Below are 23,980 nucleotides of genomic sequence, written 5' to 3'. Positions count from 1 at the left end.
CCCGCTCGATCTACCCGGTGTCGTGTCTCTCGATTGTGCTGATCGCCAAGAAGTGTCTCAGGTATCTGCACCACGTTCGCTTCTTGGTCGCTCGATATCCCTCCCATGCCTGGCTTTTGCTTTACTCAGCTTAGGCGCTTCTTGAACGTTACAATCAGTATATTCCCCCATCTTGTTGTTTGCTCAATACCATGTCATTAGCAGTAGTAAATGGAGTTTGCCAATATTCTGTAAAAGTAGAAAGACGCAAGTTTCACTGATATGGCTGGCTGGCTGGCTGGCTGGCTGGCTGACTTTGAGAGCCGGCCAAGGATCGCAGGCCAGGCATCTAAATCAGTAGTCGTATGGCACGTTGGCGGGGATCGTGTAGACAAAGCTGTTGGTCTTGTAGGTGCAGGCGATCTCGCAGTAGTTCTCAGAGGCGCCTGGAGCTGTGGGCTGGCCAGCAAAGCAGCACTCAGAGGTCTTCTGGAATGCAGCAGTAGTGCCGGGCCCGTCACAGAGCTCGGTGCGGAACACCGTGCCCTCGCCATTGCCCAGATAGTCAAGATCGGCGGAGGCAATGCCCAGCTCGTTGATCAGCGAGGCGCGGAAGCGGTTCAGGCGGCGAGGTGTCGCCACAGGGTCGTATGCGGCATTGGTGTAGGACCAGAGACGCTCGGCGATGGCTGCCATGCGGGGGAAAACGTATCGGTCGAGGTTGTGGCGCTTGATCGTCTCGGACCAAAGCGAGCCAAAGCCGCCCTTGACGAAGGGGACGTTTGCGGGCAAAACGCCGCTCAATGGGTCGTACTGGTAGATCATGGTCCAGTTGTGCCATTGACCGGTGAGGGTCTTGTAGCCGGGCAAGTTGTAGCTGATGTTGGGCAAAGGGTTGCTCATACACCAAGCAACCGAGGGCGAGCAATCCAAGTAGTAGTGCGACGAGGGCGAGACCACAATGTTGGTGAAGCCCTTGGCAGCGATGTCGTTGACCTTGCCGCCGTTGGTGCCATCCTGCCCGGTCTGCCATTGGGTAATGATGGCGTTGGAGGGGATGATCTTTTCGATGCCAAAGTCGGTGGCGGCATCGTCCCAGGCGGCATATTGCTTCTTTGCCTTGGCGAGTATGGGAACAAACTGCTTCTCGAAGGCTTGAACGACCGGATTAGTGTAGACGGTGGGATCAAACGTGTCCCAGTTGTCAGGAACCTTGCCATAGACACGGCCATTGACTTCGTCGTGACCAACGTGGAGGACAGGATCCTCGAACCACGAACCGACTTCGTTGACCAAGTCGTTGACGAGACACATGGCCTTGTAGTTGGTGGGGTCGAGTTGGCCACACGGCGGCTCGTTGCAATACTGAGCACCCCAACCAACAAGCTGGGTCGTGGAGTCGTTCTTCAGATAGCCGTTGCGGCCATCCCACGGCGAGTGCGCATACGCAAGAACAAAGCTTGGGTCCGCAAAGTGGAACACAGCATTGTGCCCTGGGAACTCAAACTCGGGAATCACGCGGATGTTGCGGGCAAAGGCATAGGCAATAATCTTGCGGATGTCGTCCTTGGTGTAGATCTTTGGAGTGCCATCGTCGTACTTGAAGGCAGCATTCAGCAGACCGGGGTAGCGGTCCCACTTGATCGGGAACGACTCTATCGATGCGTAAAGAAAGTGCAGAGCGAAAAGTTCAGTCAACGGCGTCGTATCAGCACGGAGAAGGGCCTCTGCAAGTGTATATGTGCCACAGCAGTAGCATTGCCGAAATCGGAGAGCCTTTGGGAAGGAAATGGGGAGATCTGGACTGGAGCGGTGTTGGCCGATTTGGCGAGCCACGGGCATATAGCTGCATTTGCTTACGAGAATCATAGATGTGCCAGTGGAGCACATTGATCTTGGAGTATGCAAGTCCGTCGAGTATGCGCTTGATATCGACGACTGGGAAGAAGTTGCGGGCTGTGTCGAGCATGAAGCCGCGGTAAGGGAAGCGAGGCTTGTCTGTGATGCTGGCTGCGACAAGCGAACCCTTGTCTGTCACCAGTTGCGAGAGCGTTTGGAGGGCATATATAGCACCAACTTGGTTCTGTGCTGGAGGCCAAAGCGACATGCACGCGTCAGTATCTCAACCCAGGGCGGAGGGTGCTTCCGTTGCCCTCCGTTGCCTGGACGAGACCACAACAGTGATAGGTAACATTCCATATCCGACCGAGCATGCTCTATTAGTTGCATGGCACAGCGATAGAGAGGGTTGGCTGTGCGCGGAGCAGTGCACCCACCATTGATGTGGATCGAGACATCAGAGACATCGAGGGTATAGGACTCGTCGATGCCCTGAAGCGACGAGGCATCGACGCAGTCCGATCCGAGAATGTTGACAATCACCGGCAGTCGGCGAGAGCTCTTGCCGGATTTCTTGGCGGCCAACGAATGCTTGAAGCGGCCAAAGGCTTGAACAACGTAATCGCGCTGGTCGTCGTCGCTCGAGTGGACCTCGAGGTGCAGCGAGCCAAACTTGACATCGTAGTACTTGTCGGTGACGCTGGCGGGGAGCGGCCAGAGATAGTCCAGGGCCGAGCGGGTTCGCTTGATGGAGCATTTGGGTCGCTGGCTGCCGGGATCGGTGACGTTGGCCTTTCCGTAGTCATGCACAGTGTCGGTTGGGCTCGAGGTCGAGTGGTAGGGGTCGTAGTCAGTAGCGGCGGCCATTCCCAAAGTGAGGGCGGCGATCGAGCAGATCCAGGCGACTTTGACCATCTTGAGTTATTGATCCTGAAGGGTTGCAATCCGAAAGCCAGAGAGTGGTGAGCGCGGATCAGAGAGCAAGCACCTGGGAAAGCCGGCCTCGCCGAACCAACGGGCAATCACCCAGCCTTGTATGTTTGTCATGCACAGTGGCCACCATTCAATGGGATAGAGATACCTACCAGGGGAGGTGAAATGGGACTGGGTATGTTTCCAGGGCAAGTACGACGGAGAGCGGCGTCTGAGGTGCTCGAGCGGCTTGGGTTGAAAACCTCCTCGAAGAGAGACGAACGGAGTGCGGCCGATGCGCTGCCGGCTGATGCGGTTCCTCATATATGTCTTATATAGGCCCCCGATGCCTTAATCCCAACAATCAGCCACCCTCGACATAATGCCCTTCCTCCCGAGAATGTCCTGATTGAGGGTGATGCGGATCCAAACAATGGTCACCCGAGGATCTGTCGATTGTCATGGGCATTTACCGCCGACAGACGGAGACATCGGAGCTATGGACATTGTTGAACTGTGTCGGTGGTGAACAATAGAGCTGGGCAGCAGAGCGGATCTTTACAATGGGTATCGAGTCTGGCATGGCAGTTGTGGGGTTGTCTGCCTGATGGAGGCGTGGCAGACGTGGCTGCCACATTGTTTCGACAAAAGCCAGCGGATTTCGCTGACAGCAGCGGGGAAAGCTGCTATTGTGTGATTCGCGCAGGTTTGTCGCAGCGCAAAGGATGCGATCTGGAGAATGTGCCATCGGGCGCCGCAACAGAAGTTTCCAAGCTGGAAAGGACGGGGACCCACAGCGAGCTTCTCGACCAGCCGAGCCCAGCCATGTCCATTACCCACCCTCAGCTCGCCAGGCAAATCCAATACAAACGGGACACACCGGGTTTCGAGCATTAGTGAATGTTATCAACACATTGCGTGTTGGGTATGGCCATTCAGTGATGTGCTTCTGGATCTGAATCAAGGACGCTCTCTCGCTCAGATGGCTCCCTGCAAGCGAAAGGCACCACCCAGGCGACGGCGATTCAAGCGACTCGATCTCCAGGTGTGCTCACAGTGCCGGGAAGCCAAGCGACTCGAGACAGCCGAGTATCTTGATATCGATACACCATCGAACTGTCCAGGTGGTCGAGTGGATGCACCACACAGAGAGATTGCCAACCAGGGCGGGAAACAATCGCATGGCTTGCTCACTGGTGCCTATGGATTAGCAGACTTGTGTTGCTGATGCCAGAAAGCGACTGTCCCCGTTTCGTTCTGGATAGACTGTACCAGAGACTCTTTGTATTTTGGAAGAGAGGAGAGGGCGCCCGCGGATTTTGGTTTGGTTGAGAAGGGAAGGAGGGATTTCTATAGGAACGGGCTGGTCGAGGTGGAGTGTGTTGGAGGGGGCCCCTCTCTCGCTTGGACAAATGATCGGGATAGCAACACGAAGGAAAGAAAGAAGGAAAGAAAGAATAGGCAAGATACTGCAATACATGTCTCGTTCAAGGGGATTTACAAAGGTCAACTAGTTACACCAAACGGGGGGGGGTCAAACGACAGAACAAACACACAAGGGAAATGAAATGCGTGGAATATATATACATGAATATATATCCGCATCGTTTTTCGAACTGCAAGAAAGTGGGAATCCGAGAGCCGTTGCCACCAGGGCTGACATGGCCGACAAAGAAGCGGGGGGCAGCGGCGTGTGGCGGCGCGAGTTGGAGCGCAAAGGAAGCGGGAGAAAGAGAGGCGGGAGGGCGAGAGCGAGCAAGCGAGGCGGCCCTTACAGGAATGGGGGCCGACTCTGGGCCATGCACTGGAGGATGGCCCGGGTGTCTTACATCGCAAGCAGGAAGTTCTGCATCTCGGGCAGATTCGTCCAGGAGGGGATGAATCGCTCAATGTTCTCGACGTTCTTCAAGTTGGGCTTGACAAACTCGGGAGAGAGCTCCAGGTCCAAAAGGAGAATGTCGGACTTTTCGTTGAGGACGGCTCTGGAGGCAACGATCTTCAGCAGCTCGGGCGAGAGCTGTGCGAATGAGAGAGATTTTGGCAGGATCGAAGATCAGTCGAGGCGTTGCAGGATAGGCAGATGCGGCAAAACCGGAAGGTGGGGGGAGGGCTCCCAGCTGTTGCCTGCGTGACAGCAGAGATGTGCACATGTCATCGGGCCAGTGCCGTCCGGCGCACAGGATGGGGCCATCGTGCTTACCGGAGAATCAAAGTCGGCTGCGTAGTAGAGCGAGAGGAGCTTCTTGATCTGGGTGGGGTTGAGCAGGAAGCAGACATCAAAGATGGTCTCGATGTCCTGGGGCGAGGTCTTGTTGAGGGTAAGGAGCTTGGCAGCCTGAAGAAGCTGCTGCAAGTGGAGGGTGGCTGTAGTCCGAGCATCATGCATCGGGCGAGCCGGACGGACATGGCGGACGGAATGAGCGGGGCCAGAAACGCATTGCTGGATTAGCTCACCGGACACATGCCACACGCTCACGCAACAAACAGACCAAGATCCCCAGCATATCCGCACTGTAGCCTGCCCGTGCACCACAGCCGTGTGTGATATAGCACGTTGCAAGCACGCCGCGCTTGCGATGGTCCACCGACTTACCTTCGGCGATGCCGTGGCTGGTGCACCACTCCTCGAGTCTCGAGACGTTGTATTGGATCTGGACACCGCGCTTCCAAGTGCAAAAGTTCTTGCGCATCAGGAGATGGTTGAATGCAGAGACGCCAATGACACGCAGGAGCTCGGTCAGGATCTGGCGAGACATGGTGTCCTCCATGTAGTAGCAGCGCATGGTCTTGCTGAGCTTGCTGAGCAGGTTCAGGAGCTGCTCGATGGTGAACTGCGAGGCGGTCGAGTTCTTGCCCCACTTGCTCCAGAGACCACCGGACTGCTTGCAGATATAGCCGGGAAGCGACTGGTTCTCGATCACGGCGGGGACGATCATGTTGGTCAGGCGCTTCTTGAGCTCCTTGATCCAGCCGTGGTAGATCTCGATCAGGAGGTAGTCCATCTCGGTGCGGACCTTGTCGATGGCACGGTCAGACTCGGTGGTGCTGCCACGGGTGCTGCGCTTTTCCTGTTCCTGGATGCTCTTGATCAAGCAGAGCAGTTCAAAGGTGTTGGAGAGCCAGAAGGCCGAGACATAGTCGTCTTCGAACTTCATGGTCAGGTTCTGGATCGACTTCATGACGCTGGCCATCGTGGTTTGCATCTTGTGGGGCATGTCGCGCTGCATGTACTGCGAGACGACGGTGCCGATGAGATGGGCAGGGAAGAAGATCTCCTTGCGGGTGGCCACGGTCTGGGTGCTGGGGAGCGGGATGCGGAGGTTGGTGATGAGCGCGTCGTTAATCTCGTCCTCGAGACCCTTGTCCTCGAGGGCACGGGCAGAGCGCTCGGCCTCGGGGTTGAGGCTGCTGAGGGCCGACTTCTTGAGGTCCTGGGTGTCCATGAACGAGCGGCGACGGGCAACGGAGGGGCGCTTGGTTTCGTCCAGCGACGGGCGGCTGGGGGGCTCGCCGTAGGAGCTGTACAGGTAGTTCTCCTTCTCGTCGACGTAGGTGGTCTGGTACTGGGGCTGGTGGTAGCTGGGAGCCTGCTGGTACTGGGCATCGGCGACGCGGTCGGTCTTCCACTTGCCAGCAACCTGTCGGCTGACCTGCTCCTTGAGGGCGGCAACCTCCTTCTTGAGGGCAGTGATGGTGGCGGTGTCCTCCTCCTTGGGGACGACCTTGGCGGCGGCCTCCTTCAGCTTTTGGACCTCGTCCTTCTGCTGGCGCAGCTCGGCAAGGAGCGTGGCGATTTCCTCGTCGCGCTTCTTGGCGAGGGCCTTGGCTCGCTCGGCCTCCTTGGAGAGGTTCTCGTTGACGTCCTTAAGCTCGGCAATCTCCTTCTTGAACTCGGCCGAGTTGTCGACAAACTCGACCTTGACGGCCTTGCTGTCGAGGTCGGCCTTCTGGAACTTTTCTTTCCAGATGGAGGACTGGTGCTCGAACTGGGCAAGCTTCTCGGCCATGACCTTGTTCTCGGACTCTTGGTTGCGCAGGGCCATCGAGAGCTCGACAACCTTGTTCTCGAGCTTGGTGTTGGTCTCCTGGAGCTTGCCGACGGAGCGGGCCTCGGTCTTGAGCTGGCGAAGCTCGAGGATGGGGGCATGCGTGCGGATCCACGACTGGACAAGGACAACCTGGGCCAGATACAGCTTGTAGTCGCGGCGGACGATAAAGCCGCGGAAGACCTTTTGGATGCGGGTGGCGGCGGTATTCTGGCGCAGGTCGATGAGCTGCTTGCGGGCGCGCTGGACGCGGAGGGCGCACTGCACCGAGAGCGCGGCCGAGCGGAGGGCCTCGTAGTAGGAGCGAGAGAGCCAGGTGCGAATCGAGGTCTGGATGACCACGGCAGCCTTCTGCTCGCGCTTCTCCTTGAGCGACTCGCGGGCGCTCCAGGCACGGAGCGAGGTCTGGACCGTGAGGGCAGCCTGGACAATGGCCTTGTATCGCTTCTGGTAGAGATAGCGTCTCATATTGGTCTGGATCAGGACGACGCAGTAGCGGATGCGCTCCGTGCGGGCCTTTTCGAGGGCAGCGACCTGGCCGGCTCGGAAGAAGATCTTGGTGAGACCGACCTGGAACTTATCCGGGTCCGAGATGCGCGACGCGACGATCGACTCGGTCAGCTTCTTGGGGTCAGGGCCCCAGAGCTTGGAGGCCACGAGTGGGTAGTAGCGCTCGGCAAACTCGGCAAAGCTGTACTTGGACGGGTAGCCGGCGCAGGAGATGCGGATGGTCTCGAGAACACCACAGGCACGGAGCTGCTGCAGGACCATGGGGGACTCGAAGCCAAAAGGCGTCTTGGTCGAGTTGGGCTTGATACAGCGGATGTAGTGGGCCTCGGTCGTGCGCATGGTCTCCATGAGTTGGACAAGGGACGCCTTGAAGATGGAGCCGAGGGTGGGCTTCTTGGTGGCGCCACCGCGAGGACCGGGCTTGGGCGAGAGGGCGGCGTCAGGGACGTCGATGTGGATGACCTCCTTGAGGAACTCGCTGGCGCCATCGTTAAGCACAGCAAGCTGCTCATCGGCGACGGTGTCCTTGTTCTTCTCGATGAAGCCCTCGATGTCGTAGGTGACATCGCAAGCGTAGTGCTTGATGGTGAAAGCGGTCTGGCCAAACTTGGGCTTCTCGAAGAACTTCTCGGTGGGGACGGCGAAGCGCTGGTAGAGCTTGGTCACCAGCGACTTGTCCGCGCCGGAGGGGAGACGCGACTCTTCGTCGAGGAGGTCGAGGATACCCATCTTGTTCTCGATCATGTTGATGCAGGGCTGGTTGTCGTTGAAGTCGATGAACGACCAGTTGATCTTTTCCTGGACGTAGATCTCCTGCTCCAGACGGAAGACGTGGGCGTTGAACTCTTGCTGAAGCTTCTCGTTGGCGTAGTTCTGGACGAGTGGCGACAGCGGGTGTCAGCGGGTGTCAGCGGGGGATGCAAGGCAGAGAGAGATGGAGCGGCTGCAATTACGATGCGACGCAGCGATCCAGAAACACAGAACAAGCCAGCAGCACTCGACACCCCGGCGCTGGACATCAAGCGTTGCTGAGACAGCCACTCACAATACAGAACTGCTCGAACGAGTTCTTCTTGAAGTGCTCGAAACCGTAGATATCCAAGACACCGATGAAGGTGGCAACGTCCTCGGCATCCTTGTGCAGATTCTTGTTGACAATCTTGACGATCCAGTCGAAGAGCATCGAGTAGATGAACTTGGCGATCGAGTCACGTCCAACAATGGCCTGGTACTGGTTCAGGTTCGAAACGATCTTCTCGGAGCGAGTGATGATCTGCTTCTTGATGATCCACTTTTTGAAGGCACTCTTGTCGACCTGCAGGAGCTGGCAAGTCTGGATAAGAGCCGGATCGTTGTCGTCGATGGTGGCTTCGTCACGGACAGACTTGATCTCGATGTTGCCGATGTGCAGAAGGGCGGCGCAAATGGTGAAAATTTGCCTGTGTTGTGGTATCAGAACAAAGAGGATGAGACGGATTGGCCCCGGCCGGTTGATCCAGCGCATCGCACTGTTGCGAGTGGGGGGGGGCTATTGGGACACATGGACACGCGCTTACCATTGCATCGAAACCGAAATGCCGATGATGGAAAGGGCCTTCTGGGTGGCAGCAAACTCGGCGACATCGTCAAAGCCGGGCACGATACCGGTTCCACCCTGCTTGAGGTAGAAGAACTGATCCCAGGAGCTGAGGCCAAGTTCCTTGCGCTCGGCAGCGGGGGCGGCAGCGCAGAGCTGGTAGAAGATGTGGTAGTTGCGCTCGGTGGCGGGCTGGAAGATCAGACGGGATCTCTCGAGCAGGTAGGTGCGGATCTTGGCACCCACGATGCGAACGCTGTTCTTGGGGCCCTCGGGCGTGGAGAACAGAATCTCGATGTACTTGCCGAAGCGAGAACTGTTGTCGTTTCTGGTCGTCTTGGAGTTACCAAAGGACTGGAGAGGCAAGGTGAAGGACATCAGGAACAGGCAGCCCCTTGCGAAACAGCTGCCGTGTGTGTGTGTGTGCGACGCCACCAGCCCACGATCAGCGACCCGCTCGGCTCAGTCAAAGCAGCAATGCAGCGTGGCAGAAAACACCCACCTCCATAATAGGGTTGGTGGCCAGAACAGCCTCTTCAACCTCCGAGATCCCTTGTGGGGCGGCGGCCACATTGTCGCTGCTGGTCTGTCGGGAGAAGCTCTCGAGGGTATCGACGGTGGCAAAGTAGCGCATGATGTACTTTGCACTCTGGGTTTTGCCGGCACCCGATTCACCACTGACGATGATGGACTGGTTCTTGCGCTCCTTGATCATGGTGCGGTAAGCTTCTTCGGCCACCGCGAACTACAAAAGTGGCGAGTCGGACACGATTGATTGAGATTGGACAGGGTTAGGTAGATGCAGAGTGAGGGAGTCGATCCACGTAGCTCGGCCAGATCAAAATGCTTGGCAGACGGCATTCTACAGCGTCTACTACAGTCAAAGGACGCAGGTGCAGTGGCGCTGTTCATGAGCTTACCAAATGGGGCTCCAGTTCACCGCGACTCTTGCCAGAGTACTCTCTCATGATATCGGGCGTATAGATGGCCAGTCGCTGGAAGGGGTTCATGGCAATCAGGACGATACCGGAGTAGGTATAAATCTGCTCCTGTGCGTAACGGATGCGGACGCCATCCAGGACAGCGGGCCTACGACAGAGACGGACCCGTGGAGGTGGTGAGCATAGACCCTACGCCGCGTGGAATGTGCCATGCCCAGGCTCAGGTCCAACGAGGTGCTGGCCTGGGGCGACGACAGCCATCCGAATCTTCGGCGGGCAGAGCGCGGCGGGCCAACTGGGCAGTCGTGTCGACGGTGCTGTTGCAGACGCTTACTCGTGAAGGTAGGACAGGGTGGCCAGATCGTCGGTTCCCTCCTGAAAACACAAATGGCGTTTGAGTGAGCCCATAGTCGAGAGGGTGAAGCACAGCGACAAATGAGGCGCGACCGGCCATCGGCGACTGTGGACAGGTCAGGCCAGGAGAAGCATCAGATCTTACCAGCATGGGCGGGTTCTTCAGAGGAGGAAGGCCAGCAAACTTTTCAGCAGCGAGCTTGGAGAGGCTGGACGAAAAGGTGAATTCCTATCCGATAGAATGTCGGCCATGTCAGAGGGAAGGGGGGGACAAGGATGCGTGGGTCAACCGAAGGCTCATCGCTGGACACATGGCCTGGGGCGGAAAACATGGGCAGCAGCGGAAGAGAGCAATGCTGCTCAAGGACGGCAGAACAGGCGGAGAACTGGCTGGCGGCATAGTCTGCAGCTCGAAGGGGTACCTTTCCGGTGGCATCGAGTCTGAAGGAGAGGGTGAGCTTGTCGCCATCGACAACGTTGGACTGGAGAGTGGCGATGGACCAGCCTTCGGAGTCATCAGCAAAGTAGGCTTTGGTGCCCTGGGGGTCCGAGCAGCTGCAGTTAGAATGGATGGCTGCGATACGATCGTGGATGCGGTTGGCATGTGGGCAGGGGCTCAGTCCAGCGACGTACCTTGCTGTAATCCTTCAGGGCCTTCTCGACGGCAAGGGGATCAGGCGTGGTCATGTCGGAACGAGCAGACTGTGGGTATCGAGAAACGAGTGGGTATTGCAATGGATAAGAGTGTCAGCGGCGAGTGGATCTATGGGGCTGACAGGGGGGAGGCGAGGGCTCGGCGGTGGGTTGGCGACATGGAGGAGACGAGACGAGACGAGACGAGACGAGACGAGATGAGATGAGATGAATCGGGGCTGGCCAGGAAGACAGCAAGTCCAACAGACCAACGCACCAGTCAGAGGGAGCAAGCCTGCAGAGATGGAGGGGAGGGGCTCGGCGAGCAGGGACAGGGAGACCAAGCACGAAGCGACGGAAGGGTGGTTGAGGTTCGGCGCGATGAGGATGTGGGCAGAAGCCGAAGAAGGGCGAGGCGAGGCGGTTTTATGGGCCGGGGGGGAGCGAGCCGTGGCGCGTGGAGGGCGAACACCGGCCTGCCAAAAGGAGAAGCCCCGTGCGCGGACGCGTGTGGGGGATGGTCCAATTGGCTGCCGGGGTGGCAGGTCGAGACTCTGTCCAAGTGGCTGTCCAAGTGGTTGTCCAAGTGGTTGTCCAAGTGGTTGTCCAAGTGGCTGTCCAAGTGGTTGTCCAAGTCTCTGTCCAAGTGGTTGCTCGTGCCGCTCTGTTCCTGCCAACCCGGGCTCTGCCGCCACCGGCCCTCGCCGTTTGGGTTCCCCCCTCATCTGCCCATCTCCCGAACTGACCAGCTCGGCCATAATGAGCAATCGCTCTCTGAATACTGAGATCACTCAGGAGTGGCTCCGTAATAACCGCCTCGAGAAGATAGGGGACCGCCTGCAGAACAATGATATTGAAACCATCGGCGATGTGTGTGTTTGCCATCTACTCTGCTTTGCCATCTCCTGCTCTGGCTTGCCTTGCTCCGGTTTCTCTGCTGGAAAGCCCCGCTCTGACACTTGTCGCCTCTGCAGCTCTGCGGTCTGACCGAGGGCGATATGGACAAACTGGATTTCAGCGTCGGCATCAAGGTGCGAATCAGGGACATCCAGGCAGCCATGCGTCAACCTCTTCCAGGCTCTCCCAACCCTTCCACACCGGATCATAACACCGCTACCGGCCCCAGCAACACCGCCATCGTCACTAGCAACACCGCTATCGTCACTAGCAACGATGGCAGCAGCGCAGTCCAACCTCCAAGCGAACCGAATCTTGTTCGATCTGCTCCGCCCTTGGACCCCGCCACCCAGTCTGGCAGTCCTTCTCCTCCAGCTGCTCAATCCAGCTCCACTCCTCCGACCGCTCAATCCGGCCCCGCTCCCCCGGTCGCTCAATCCGGCGAGTCTGCCCCAGAGCATAACGTCGTGCAGGCCTACATACCGCTCAATATCGTTAGCAACTGGCAATGTGCGCTTGGACACAAGCACCACCATGTGTTCATCAGGTATGTTCGCCCTGCGCTATCATTCGGACGATTCTCCGGCGAGCCAACGGCTCCTCATAAGGGAATAGATCGATTACCTTTTGGCTCTGCGGCCACCACCATGCTGATTTTGTTGTCCTCTCACTCGGTAATATCAATTCTCAGCTACCGTGTCGTGACCGAGAAAGATGCTGTCGTCAATCTCTACGCCACACTTATCACCAAGAAAACAACGGACACTTACGACCGACGTGTATATCTCGACCAAATGTGCCTTGCCACCTCCATGCCATTTGAGGAGGGCTTCTACAACGGCATCCTCAACTCGCAGGTCATTGTTATCATCTTGTCCGAGAAGGGACTCGAGCGGGCCAAGAATGCCCACAGATGGCCTGACAATCAGCTGCTGGAGGTATGCCATCGTCGCCTGGGTAGTGATGCGAAAGACTTGACTCGGTTTGTTATGCATGTGATTCTCATATCCATGCCACTTTCATCAATCGCAGATCGAGGTGGCTCTGCAGCAAATGGAAAGCTCCAAGGGATCGTCGTCGCCTGTCGTCGTCTTGCCTGTCTTTATGAATTCCAAGAGTTACATTGACGGCAAGGACTACTACTCAGCCTGGGTTCCAAATTGCGATGATTATCCTGACGAAGTACACTGTCACCCGTCCAGTCCGTCACGGCTCAGCTCGGTGCCACCACGTTCTACGATCCGAAACGTGCTCAAGAAGCTTTTGAAGCTTCAGGGATTGTTTGCGACAAACAGCTATGCTCTTGCCAAGTAAGTTTCGGCCTGTTTCAAACTCTTGTTGCTGGTCATCCTGGCACCAAACACACACGTCGATGGCTAACTCGCATCTCCGGTCTTGAAAACAGGCTTGCTCCAGAGATCTTCCAGCTCATTTCTCGAACACAGATCGCTGCAGCACCCGAATCCAACTATGATGTCAAGGAATCTATCGTTCTTGATGCCGAAGATGTGACAAAGCTGCATACCCTCCTCAATCCCATCAACTCTGATTCGGACAGGAAGGCTATGCAAGATTTGTATGTCGAGGGCACGCGCCAGTGGTTGTTCAAAGAGGTCACCGACTGGGCCAGCAGCAATACTTCCGATACAGTCTTGTGGATCAATGCCGATGCTGGAGCAGGCAAGTCTGTTGCTGCGGCGCAGATTGCCAATATGCTCCTCAGCACGGACCAGCTGGTCTCGGCGCTGTTCCTCAAGTACAACGAAGCCCAAAAGAACAATCCCCGTGATATCATCACAACAATTGCTTTTGGTTTATGCTGCTGGTATGCTCCGATCGGCCGAAAACTCATCGAAGCCAAGCTCAGTAGAGAGAATCTCGAGAAGATGCCCATTTCCGATCTATTCGCAACCATTATCGAGAGCCCCATCACTGCCCTGGAGCAGTATCATCCCAAGGGAGCTGCTGTAATTGTTGTTGATGGCCTTGATGAGTGCTTCCCTCGGGACGAAATGCTGACTCTCTTGACCCAGAGGCTGCCTCTGCTCAGCAAAAATCTCAAAGTCAAACTGCTGCTGACATCGCGTCCCGAAAGAGACATCACCGAGGCCTTCCAGAGCCTGGCGACAAAGACCATCAAGCCGTCGAGCGAGGAGAACATTGCCGATCTGGAACTGTACATCCGTCACCGCTTGAAAAACGAGACGAGCCTCAATGAAGCGGACTGCACCGAGGCAGTCACCATCCTGCTGAGCCAGTCCAAAACCTTTGTGTGGATCGATCTGATTCTGAAATCCCTGAAGCGTGGCACCAACGACCAGCGTACCACCCTGCAAAGAATCAAATCCATCAGCAGCGGCTCCAACGATGTCGGCCAGCTGTACCAAAAGACCTTTTCGATGCTCTACAACCACTGTCGCGACAAAGAAGACCTGATCACCGTGATCTCGGCGATCGCTACGGCACAATCAATCCAGACACCCAGAACACTGGCCCAGATCTTCTTCATTGGCCGAGAGTCGGTATACGCCTTGATGACCGTGCGCCACTGCCTCAAGAATCTGGAGATGGTGTTGGATCGTGTTGCCAACGGATCCACCGACGATGGCGAGGTCAAGTTCAACCACAAATCGGTGGCGGACTATCTCCTCGGCGAGGAGTCCAAGGACGAACCATGGCATGTGCCGAAAGAGTTCCATGTGAAGTTCGCCAAGGGATGTCTCGGAGTGATCCTCTCGCACGAGCCCGCGGTCAACATCTGCGAGATCTATGACGTCCAAACCATGATTCATGACTTTGATTCCAAGGTCAGGCTCAAGATCTCGCCGTCGCTGCGATACAGCGTCGCCCACTGGATCACACACTTTGTGTGGTGTCTGAAAGGAGTGGCCGAGTCGAGTCCGGTGTGGCAGTCGCCTGAGCTCGTCGAGGCAACCACGGTGTTCGCTCGGTTCGTCAAGACGCATGTGTTCTTCTGGCTCGAGTGTGGATCTCTTACATATGCCATCAAGCCGATCATCGAGCAACTGGCTGTGCTGCGAGGAGTGATCGCCAAGGCACCCAGCACCATCGTCGACGACACCACAAAGGAACTGGTCAAGGACACGTATCGATTCATCCGCGAGTTTGCCGACCCGATCATCAAGAGTGCACCACAGGTGTACAACTCGGGATATGCATTCACACCGAAGGAGACGGCGATCTACAAGACATATGCCGACCGACTCGAGGACAAGATCCCGTTCCTGGTCACGGCCGGTCCTGGGTCCACTTGGGACTTGTGTGAGGCGACGCTGTCGGGTCATACCGACGTGGTGTGCTCTGTTGCAGTCTCCTCGGACTCAAAGACGATTGTGTCTGGATCGCTTGATCAATACATCAAGCTTTGGGATTCCACTACTCGACAGCTCAAACGGAGCATCGGCCCGCTGCCCTGCAAAATCAAAGTCGTTGCGCTTTCCTCTGCGACCCAAAGGATTGCTGTTGGATCCGTTGATCAAGTTCTAAGAATCATCGATGTCGTCACTGGCACCGTGCTCCACAGGCTGGATCATCACGAGGACGAAATAACATCCCTGGCGTTCTCCAGTGATGGCAAGACCCTCGTGTCAGGCTCGGAAGACTGGACTATCAAGGTATGGGATGTGGCGCAGGGAACTCTCCAGCAGACTCTTTGTGGCCATGATCGCGACGTTCGATCGGTCGCCCTGTCGAAGGATGGCTTGACGATAGTTACTGGATCCATCGACAAAACCATTCGAATCTGGAAGGAGACTGGCGCCTGCCGCAAAACAATCAATGTGAAAGAAAGAGTGTACACAATTGCCCTCACCTCGAACGACACTCGCATCGTCTCGGGAAACAAGAAAGGACTGATCCAAGTGTGGAACCTGGAGTCTGGCGAGCAAATCCAGAGCTTCAATCAGGGCTCCCCGGTGCGCTCTGTTGCCGTGACGACTGATGAGACGCTCCTCGTGGCCGGTTCCGATGATGGCGAGATCAAGGTCTGGGGTCTCGCCGACGGCACGCTGAAGGGCGTCTTCAGCGGACACACCAGACAGATCGGCTCGGTTACGATCTCGCCCGACAGCATGACCGTCGTCTCTGGATCCGTCGACATGACCGTGAGGCTCTGGGATCTCTCGAGTGTCGCGGCCCAGAATACCCTCGAGGCCACCAGCGAGAAGCACACCGGCATGATTGCCGCCGTTACCTTCTCCGAAGACGGCCGGCTTGTCGCGACGGGATCCAAGGATTGCACGGCCAAGATCTGGAATGCCCTGACCGGCAGATTGGTTCGCACTCTGAGCCAACATACGGCCGAGGTGCTGGCTGTCAAGTTTTCGTCGGACGGAAACCAATTGGTCACAGGCTCCACCGACACGACCGCCATCGTCTGGGATGTTGCAACTGGAAATGCCATCCGGACTCTTGCGGGGAGTAAGTACGGCGTGTGCGCCATCGACATTTCGCCCAAACTGATTGCCACCGGCGGATGGGATGGATGGATCAGAGTCTGGGACCGAGTCACAGGCCAAGAAGCCGCGTTGTTCGAAGCTCATTGGAGCGGTGTGTTGATGGTCCGGATCGGTGAGGACGAATCCACCATCGAGTCGAGCGATGGATCGAGTGATATCTCATCGTGGCTGCTCGAGAGAGGAACTGCCAAGCCACTTGCAAAGAACATGCGAATCCTGGAGCAGTGCCAGTCGCTCGATCGATGGGAGCTGAAACAGGATGCCGCGGGTGATCAGTGGATCAAGCACTGGGAGCATCGCACCAAGGTACCTTACTCGCTCTTCAGCACCGAACCTCGAGTCCTCAACAGTCAAAATGCTCTTTGCATGGCGAGGTACACCTTTACGATCATATGTGTATGTATCTGCATCCGACCTGATTCTCTGATTATGGCTTGTTGCACTGCCTGAGATATGGAGATCCAAAGGAAACCCTAGCGGCTCGTGGATGCTTTGGGTTGTTGTGCACCAGTTGGGCCCTGTGCATCAGTGGGGCTTCTGCGCACAGCAACGATGTTTCTGACCACGGATCTGTCGCTCTACATCACAGCCCATTCATTCCCGGAACGAGTACGGCGCTTTGTGGCTGGAAGAGTATCGCGCCGCCAAGCGAGGATACCACTCGTCCACATCGCTTTCAAGGTTGCTGGACTGATTCTATTTGAACAGGGTGACCCCATTCGTTGATTTGGTTGACGCTCAGCCGTGTGGACCACCTGTTGATTCGACAGCTGTTGTCAAAGCCGTGCCTCAACTCTGGCCCAGAAGTCAACCAGAGTTCCAGCACCCTGCACCATTCTTGTCTCTGTTCTCCCTGGCCGGGATTGCCTGGCTGGAACTGTGCGGTGAGAACACGATGCCTGAACGCAACTCTTCCAGCGGAGCCTCCGGTTTTGCCTCGGAGTGATTGGGATCGTCGACTCTGTACGCGGTCATGTGACGGGCTGTTGGCGAGAAAAAAGGGCACCACTCCAGGACCAGCGGCGATCCAGATCCACCACCACCGATCCAGATCCAGATCCAGATCCACCGCCACTCAGGCCTGTTCGCTCGCCCAGCCGCACGCCCACCGCCTGAAAACAGCGCAGCGCCATGGTCCGAGAGCTTGATCCGCCCCTCGCCAATAAGGCATTTGTCAACAGCGCCCTCGCCGAAGGAGTGAGAGCGGACGGTCGCGGCCCATATGACTTCCGCTCCATCAAGATCACCTTTGGCTCGACACCGGGCCATGCCGAGGCACAGCTGGGGAAAACGAGGTCGGTCAAGGCGAGGCCGTGCAGTCGTGGTCGAGATGGCTGCGTTGCTGGCTGCGTTGCTGGCACTGCGTCTTGTGCCATCCGATCTGGGTCAGCCGTTGGACTCACCCATCGCTCGTTGCTTCTGTCTCCTGTGGCTCCAAACTGCATGCACCACACAGAGTTCTGGCCCGGGTTTCCTGCGAGCTTGTTCGACCCCGACCAAACAACCCCAGCGAAGGATTTGTGAAGTTCTCGACGCATTTTTCGCCCATGGCCTCGCCTGGCTTTGAGGTCGGAAGGTAGCTTCAGCAACAGCCATACCAAACGGGACGGGAGCGAATGGATTGAGCATCTGGCGCTGCAGAGGAGCAGATCCCGGCGCTTCGGTCGATTTGACTGCAGCGAAACCTCTCTGATTTTGAGGCCATTAAGCGGCGCGTTGCTCACCGCGATGCCCAACGCTCTTCCAGAATGTCGGACGACGAGGTTTTGGTCAGCCGAATGCTAGAGAAGGCGCTGCGCAAGAGCCGGGCTGTCGATACCGAAGGCCTCTGCGTCATTGCTGGAGAAAAGGCAGGTTCAGCTATGCTGTCGTCTTGAATCTCACCGCTTGGGGCGATCCAAATCGAAACCACGATCCAAACCAAAACGAAAGCCACCGCTGTCGGGACTTTGTCACCAGCCGGTGCATGCTCGTCCTCAGTGGGCCCACCATGCCCTCTGCATCAACGATCTGGGTTCTGATGCTCTGGCGCGCGGGATTGTCTCTCAGGTGTGGTCGATCCAAGTGGACATCCGAGTTCTGGACCACGAAGGGAACTTGCTCGACTGTGCCTGCATCGCCGCAATCTCGGCGTTGCTCCACTTCAGACGTCCGGATGTCACTGTTCGCGGAACCGAGGTCATCATCGTAAGTGGCGGTGTGCAGGCGCTTCATCCTGCAGGCGGGGCGCTCGCGAGAATCCTACATAGGCTGACTGCGACCACATTCACTACGAACGACCTGCAGCACCCAATGGACGAGCGCAACCCCATCCCTCTCAGCGTCCACCACATCCCTGTCTGCGTCAGCTTTGCATTTTTTGACGGAGGGTAAGCTCAGCGTCGAAAGCACATGCCCGGCCGTGACCCAGGATGGCCCGTGGGTCGATTATCGATTATCGATTCAAGCACGATTCGCTAGAGGCGCTCGCTGAGTGGATACCAGCAAGTTTGGAGATAGGCGACTGGGTGCCCCCCCCCTACTGCAACGGACGGCTTTCCTTTGCCAGAGGATATCTAGGAACCACTGTTCCGGTTGGCAGTGCCATTTGGTTCACTGCATTACTCAAACAATCGCTCGTCCAGTCCTCTTCTCTGTGGACCTCTAACACTCAGTCCGTTCGCGTCTGTTGTCTGCAGGAACTTGCTGGCCGTCGATCCGTCGTCGCTTGAAGAGCAAGTCGAGGAATCCAGCATGACCATGGTCGTCAACATCCACCGCGAGCTGTGCACCCTCTCAAAAGCCGGCGGCGTTCCGCTCGACATGGCAACCATCCTGCGATGCTCGCAAATCGCTGCCGTCAAAGGCGCTGAAGTAACTGAGCTGATTCGGGCAGCTGTCAATGCCGTGAGTAATTTGTCGATGCTACGAAGGCTCTTGGGGTTTTGCTGTTGTCATCGATTGCCGCACACGCCGCTGCTCGGCCAGAGTGATTACGGATTATCCTGGCACCATTGGCTCCGGCTGTCCGCTCTCCGGGGGCGCATACTTGCTGCTGGAATCAGTCGCCTGATCGCTACGTTGACCAAGTCCATCTCTCTCTAGGCGCTATCGGAGAAACGATAGCTAGTGCGCCCTCCCCCAACGTTCGTGTGCAGAGCTAAGGCTGCTCTCCGTTAGGTTCTCGGCTCTCTCGCCTCAGGACGTGTATTGGGGGCTCCAGATCATGCAATATATCACACATACGCCTTCAACTCGCCCGAGCACCCAGCATCGAGGCAAACAAACCCTCCTCTCCTCTCCCACTGCCCGTCTGTTCGCTGTCACGGCTTCTTGGCGACGATGTGGTTGCGGATGCTGGCATGGCCCATCGAGCATGTTGCTATCGGTGATGCATATGAAACAGTAATACTGCATAGGCTGCCTGGTCGTGCTTGGTGCGTTGGTTGGCTGCAAGCCATGAGCGGTGTCCTAGCGGCGCATCGTTCGGTACGCCGTGCAGCAAGTGTGCCGTCTGGCATGCTGCTCGCGATGCGAGTTGCTTGGCTTACGCGCTCCAATGAATGCGCTTTGGTTCCGGTCCGTCTATATATTCGATGGGACTCTTCCATAGATGCTTGTGGGGCCGGGTTCAGGGCGAACCCCGAGGTCGGTCCCTTGCGATGGCTGCCCATCACAGCCCAAACTCGATCCGGTCAAAGTTTCTCTCCAGCTCGGATATCTTCCTCGAAAAATCTTCGACGACCTTGGCCGCGTTCTTGGCCTCGTCGAACAGGAAGGTTGGCGTCTCGGAGGTCGTTGATCTGGCGTGAGCAGAATCGACGGCCATCGGCTGATGCGGGCTGTACCGAGTTTCCTTGGTGATCGGCGAGATTGCCGCACGACTTGGAAACGGCGTGGAGTGGACAGCACGGTCGGAAAGCGGAGTGGCAGTGGCCGCCAGAGCAGCCCCAGGTTTCGGTGGTGTCGGCGGCTTGGATGGGCTCATCCTATGGCCATACAGCCGGCCCTGTGGCGAGCGGTCGTGATCTTGCTTCAGTGGCGATGGTGATCCATGGTCCACTGCCCGGCCGCTGTCGCTACGGTGATCTCTGGCGGAGAATGCGTCTCGCTTGTACAGCATCGACCACCTTGCTTCCCGAGCCTCCAGCGTTCGGATATCGTCCATCAGGGCAGCCACTTGTTCGGCGTGTTGCGCCTTCAGCTTGTCCATCTGGCCTTGCAGCTGTTGCTGTGTATTCGAGTGTAGCTGGCGCATCTGAGACAGCTCTTCGTGGAGCGTCCTCTCGGTCTCTTCGTGCCGACGCTGTTCGCCGATGCAGGTGGACAGCTCAGCAGTCATTTGAGTGAGCTGCTGGTCGTCGTGGGTGAGCCGCTGCTTCCAAATGTGGCTCTGTTTCTGTAGGTCCATGTACTGCCGCGAGAGTTGACGGTTGTCTTCCTTGAGCGTGCGGTTTTCAGACTGGAGCTGGGCGACTTGGTCCTGCAGATGCTGGGCTGTCTTGGTCGCTTGTCGGGAGTGCTGTTCGAGCTCTCGCCTGAGCTTTTCGTCCTCGGACTTCAGCTTCTGATGCTCGGTCTGGAGAGCAGAGTGTTCATTTTGAAGTCGATGGAACAGCTGGACCTTCTCGAGACACTGGCGGACTGGATCGTGCGATCCGAGGGAGAGGTCAGCAAGTACATCAGCAACGCCATGGTAATTGTGCCGTTCGCACACGCAAAGTGCTGATGCGCCTGCAGTCTTGGCCGTGGCAGGGGCACAGATGCCGGCGGAACGGAGCCCGATGCAGCCAGACAACAGCCGAACCTTCGTATTCCAGGTTGGACACCTGTTTCTTAAGGTCCCGGATCCGATCCTGCTTCTCCTTCAGTGCGGCTTTGAGGTCTTTGGAGGGGCTCTGTCGATTTGAGCTCTCGGCGGATCGCTGGCGGTCCTTTTCTTCGTGATAGGCAACCTGGCTCCGAAGCTGCTCGTTCTGTTCGGCCAGTCTCTGCTTGTCCTGCACGAGGCGCTCGTGGCTCTGGTGTTTTGTGAGGCGGAAGGTCTCGAGTTGCTTCAGCACATCCTCGAGGGTGGATTGCTGCAGGGTTATAGTCTCCAGGAGCTGGTTCTTGGCTGCGTGCGACTGTTTCAGAAGAACGCTCGACTGTTCCAATTCGCCTGCAAGAGACAGATCACAAGCCCAGCGGCGGGAGTCAGCGGGGTGCTAGGCAGATGCTGGGCAGATGTTGAGCAGATGTCGGATGGGCGTTGCCATTCGCTGCGACTTGAGCGGCAAGTAGCACGCACCTCTGAGTCGCTGGTTCTCCGAAGTAAGCAGCTCCAGCGCAAGATCGGACATTGCTGGCTCTGGCCGCTGGGAGGGCCGGAGTTGATGGGGGTCGGAGGGCGCTCTGGATGCCAGAGTGCGATCGCTGGCAAAGTCGACAGCCAGGGAGCGCGGCGCCCAGCCGGGCCAGGCCAAGCCCCACCGACAGCGCCGGCGCATGAAGACACCCATGGACATTCATGTGGAATTCGGCCGGGAGCGCTCCTGCAGCATCATATGCGGTTGGCACGTCTGCTGCATGAGGAGTCGATGCACAGCGGTCAGCCTCCGAACCGGGGCCGTTGGCCGCCACCCCGCAGCGCCAATCTGACCGGCTGCAACTTGGCCACCTTTGGCGGGCAGCGGAATCTTCTGGCAGCATCCATCTGGCCAAACCTGTCTGGCCAACGGCGCCCCGCCCGGCCTGGAAGAAGCAGCGGCCAGACTGATGCAATGGCGCGCGAGTTCGGCGGGTCCACCTGTCTCTTTATCAAGCACTGAGCCCTGGGTTGTTCGTGGTCTGCGATCCATCTTCCCACTCTCGCAGCCCAAACTCTTTGATTCGCGTCCACCCATACCAGCCAGGTTGACAAACATGGTGCTCTTGGAGGTCAAAAAAGCCGAGCAGTTGCTGTTTCTGGCTGAGTTCCCGGGATCGACCCACGTTGCCCAAGTTGTCGATGCCGTGGTCGACGTTGAAAACAAGCGCCAACGCGTTGTGCGTTTGATCTCAGGTGTGGATCGCGACGCCGCAGATTACTTTGCGAGATGAGCGTACCGTTTCCGAGAAACGTCCCGGACCTGCTGGTCAGAAGTGCCATCCGAGAGCGAGCCGGGTCTGCCGAGACGTACGATACGCCACGACACGTCGGCCAACGGTTGTTCTGACTCAAAGACTAACTGAGTGCATTCGCACCCAGCATGCGAGGAGCTGATTCAGTATGGCCAGCTGAAGCCTGAGTCCCAGCAGGGGTTTTCCGAGGAAGAACTTGAAGAGATGGCGCGTCGCGAGAAGGAAAAGAAGGAGCAAGGCAGTCGCTTTGAGGAGATTGTCGAGAAAAAGCGAGGCAAAGACAGCCGGGGCAACGAAGTACTACTGAATCCCGACCCGACTGGTCGGCGGACGGGCGAGGGTAAGTTGCTATTGCAGCATGGACTGGCTATCGGGAATGGGCGCCTGTGGGCGGCAGCGCTGATTTGTTCTCTGCTCGTTGTCTGGAATAGCCCCAGTCGAGGAAATGGCCCAGGTCATCCAGAAGCAAGTCGACTATGCAAAGGAAATCGTTGCCCCCAAGGTGAGCTCGCACGATTCGACAGATCGCCTTGATTGATTCGCATCAGAGGCCATCGAGGACAATCTCGTAACGCTGGTGCCGTCTCTTCTCTGCAGGAAAACATCAAAGCAGGCCGGGTGTTGACTGCTGATGCTCTTGACCGATGCCTCAATCTTATCAGTGGTGCCGTCACGATTGTGTATCCGATGGGCCTTGTCGAGTGGGAGCCTGCTCGGCTTGCAATCGAGGACAACGAGGATCTCGCGGGAACCGAGGTTGGTTGGCGTGCTCGGTCTGTTCCCGGTACGAGCTGCTCTGTGGGCGAAAGAAACGCAGACGATTCTCGCACTGACGGATCTGGCGGGTCTTGAACGTCGCCGCTCGTGCCGGTGGTTCGCAGGCGTCCAAGAGTGTGTTCGATCCAGCCGACACTAGCATGTGGTGGGCGGGCAAGGAGCTTGCTCGCGAAAAGCATCTCTCGGACTACGTGGGTCGAAACGAAAAGACCAAAATTGTCGCCAAGATCCAAAAGGTGAGTGACACGGCGATAATTTGGGCGTTTTTGCGAGATTGTTATGCACAGATAACCACACGCTGTCGGATCGATGCTGACCGCGGTCGATGCCTCGCCTGGTATGCAGAGGGGACGCCATGCCCCTGTTCGCGAGCCGCCGCTGAACGAAGAGGGCCAGAAGGCCTTGATGGCGTATTACTACAAGAAACAGGAAGAGCAAAAGGTGAGACGTCAGCCATGCCTGACCGAGCGGTGCGGGTTTCCACCCCCGCAGTGGGTCGTGGGATGGTTTTGGCGAGGCCATCCCGGATGCGGGTCCACACAACCTGACGTGCTTGCGCTTGCCAGAAATTGGAAGAGAACGACGAAGACGACTACTTGAACTCGTCCTGGGCTAATCCCAAGGCGCTGCGGAACCACTTTCAAGGCATGTCGAACATCTCCTGGCGGCCCAAGTAGTCTCGAGCCTGCGACAGGCCACGATGCTGTGCAATGATGCTGCGGATTTCGGGACTCTAATCTCGGTCGTGAGAGATCAGCTAGCGGGTGGGATACCACGCCAAAGCGAGCAGAGAGGGTGTCCTGTTTGCTCGTGGTTCAAGTGCAAGTCTCGACAATATAGCTGCGAATACGAGTGCCCGATTGATTCCGGCGACGACTCCCACGATACTCTCGGCTCCGTGTGGGGGCGCGGCTCGCCATTGGCCAGGAGTGCTGTGCTTGTGCGACAGAGACGGGC

At 57.3% G+C, this 23,980-nt stretch overlaps 7 protein-coding genes across 7 annotated transcripts; 3 read left to right on the top strand and 4 right to left on the bottom strand.

Annotated features, from left to right (window-relative positions):
• Positions 1-333: 333 nt before the first annotated feature.
• On the bottom strand, positions 334-2,685 carry BJ171DRAFT_425828 (glycoside hydrolase superfamily; the record flags this gene model as incomplete). The annotated part of the gene is made up of 3 exons (XM_053107739.1): positions 334-1,634; positions 1,840-2,067; positions 2,256-2,685. The coding sequence occupies 3 exons, from the start codon at positions 2,683-2,685 to the stop codon at positions 334-336; spliced, it is 1,959 nt and encodes a 652-aa protein (XP_052965035.1).
• Positions 2,686-4,382: 1,697 nt separating this feature from the next.
• On the bottom strand, positions 4,383-11,178 carry BJ171DRAFT_157155 (P-loop containing nucleoside triphosphate hydrolase protein). The gene is made up of 12 exons (XM_053105844.1): positions 11,068-11,178; positions 10,791-10,859; positions 10,580-10,696; positions 10,303-10,386; positions 10,138-10,178; positions 9,783-9,951; positions 9,365-9,607; positions 8,843-9,216; positions 8,332-8,725; positions 5,324-8,159; positions 4,931-5,094; positions 4,383-4,747 (listed from the first exon to the last, which is right to left on the bottom strand). The coding sequence occupies exons 2-12, from the start codon at positions 10,842-10,844 to the stop codon at positions 4,556-4,558; spliced, it is 4,668 nt and encodes a 1,555-aa protein (XP_052965034.1). The 5' UTR covers positions 10,845-10,859; positions 11,068-11,178; the 3' UTR covers positions 4,383-4,555.
• A 480-nt stretch (positions 11,179-11,658) lies between these two features.
• On the top strand, positions 11,659-12,302 carry BJ171DRAFT_476182 (uncharacterized protein; the record flags this gene model as incomplete). Its single annotated transcript, XM_053108819.1, has 3 exons — positions 11,659-11,718; positions 11,765-12,197; positions 12,235-12,302. 3 exons carry the CDS (start codon positions 11,659-11,661, stop codon positions 12,300-12,302), a joined length of 561 nt encoding a protein of 186 aa, XP_052965033.1.
• Positions 12,303-17,203: 4,901 nt separating this feature from the next.
• Positions 17,204-19,322, top strand: BJ171DRAFT_562338 (ribosomal protein S5 domain 2-type protein). The gene is made up of 7 exons (XM_053113264.1): positions 17,204-17,460; positions 17,622-17,741; positions 17,913-18,015; positions 18,215-18,352; positions 18,452-18,534; positions 18,844-19,051; positions 19,250-19,322. The coding sequence occupies exons 1-7, from the start codon at positions 17,297-17,299 to the stop codon at positions 19,268-19,270; spliced, it is 837 nt and encodes a 278-aa protein (XP_052965032.1). The 5' UTR covers positions 17,204-17,296; the 3' UTR covers positions 19,271-19,322.
• Positions 19,323-19,689: 367 nt separating this feature from the next.
• BJ171DRAFT_157120 (uncharacterized protein) lies at positions 19,690-20,800 on the bottom strand. The gene has a single exon (XM_053105842.1). The coding sequence runs from the start codon at positions 20,553-20,555 to the stop codon at positions 19,818-19,820; it is 738 nt and encodes a 245-aa protein (XP_052965031.1). The 5' UTR covers positions 20,556-20,800; the 3' UTR covers positions 19,690-19,817.
• On the bottom strand, positions 20,676-21,949 carry BJ171DRAFT_157139 (uncharacterized protein). The gene is made up of 3 exons (XM_053105843.1): positions 21,435-21,949; positions 20,974-21,305; positions 20,676-20,788 (listed from the first exon to the last, which is right to left on the bottom strand). Exons 1-2 carry the CDS (start codon positions 21,833-21,835, stop codon positions 20,981-20,983), a joined length of 726 nt encoding a protein of 241 aa, XP_052965030.1. The 5' UTR covers positions 21,836-21,949; the 3' UTR covers positions 20,676-20,788; positions 20,974-20,980.
• Positions 21,950-22,048: 99 nt separating this feature from the next.
• Positions 22,049-23,700, top strand: BJ171DRAFT_425852 (uncharacterized protein; the record flags this gene model as incomplete). Its single annotated transcript, XM_053107741.1, has 6 exons — positions 22,049-22,187; positions 22,374-22,590; positions 22,795-23,002; positions 23,128-23,259; positions 23,369-23,464; positions 23,590-23,700. The coding sequence occupies 6 exons, from the start codon at positions 22,049-22,051 to the stop codon at positions 23,698-23,700; spliced, it is 903 nt and encodes a 300-aa protein (XP_052965029.1).
• Between the last annotated feature and the right edge of the window lie 280 nt (positions 23,701-23,980).

Source organism: Polychytrium aggregatum (assembly GCF_025602895.1).
Source record: "Polychytrium aggregatum strain JEL109 chromosome Unknown BJ171scaffold_27, whole genome shotgun sequence".
Classification (NCBI taxonomy): Eukaryota; Fungi; Chytridiomycota; class Chytridiomycetes; order Polychytriales; genus Polychytrium; species Polychytrium aggregatum.
The sequence above is the reverse complement of the archived record's forward strand: the minus strand, read 5'-3'. Positions and strand labels throughout refer to the sequence as shown.

Excerpts from the sequence above, each read along its gene's own strand:
- BJ171DRAFT_157120 (XM_053105842.1), bottom strand. The coding sequence starts at position 20,555 with ATGGACCTACAGAAACAGAGCCACATTTGGAAGCAGCGGCTCACCCAC.
- BJ171DRAFT_562338 (XM_053113264.1), top strand. The coding sequence starts at position 17,297 with ATGGTCCGAGAGCTTGATCCGCCCCTCGCCAATAAGGCATTTGTCAAC. Across the intron at positions 17,461-17,621 it reads GCACAGCTGGGGAAAACGAG|AGTTCTGGCCCGGGTTTCCT; the intron begins GTCGGTCAAGGC and ends TGCACCACACAG. Across the intron at positions 19,052-19,249 it reads TTCGGGCAGCTGTCAATGCC|GCGCTATCGGAGAAACGATA; the intron begins GTGAGTAATTTG and ends ATCTCTCTCTAG.
- BJ171DRAFT_157155 (XM_053105844.1), bottom strand. The coding sequence starts at position 10,844 with ATGACCACGCCTGATCCCCTTGCCGTCGAGAAGGCCCTGAAGGATTAC. Across the intron at positions 9,952-10,137 it reads ACCCTGTCCTACCTTCACGA|GCCCGCTGTCCTGGATGGCG; the intron begins GTAAGCGTCTGC and ends TCTCTGTCGTAG. Across the intron at positions 4,748-4,930 it reads CAGCCGACTTTGATTCTCCG|CTCTCGCCCGAGCTGCTGAA; the intron begins GTAAGCACGATG and ends TCATTCGCACAG.
- BJ171DRAFT_157139 (XM_053105843.1), bottom strand. The coding sequence starts at position 21,835 with ATGCTGCCAGAAGATTCCGCTGCCCGCCAAAGGTGGCCAAGTTGCAGC. Across the intron at positions 21,306-21,434 it reads GGAGAACCAGCGACTCAGAG|GCGAATTGGAACAGTCGAGC; the intron begins GTGCGTGCTACT and ends TGTCTCTTGCAG.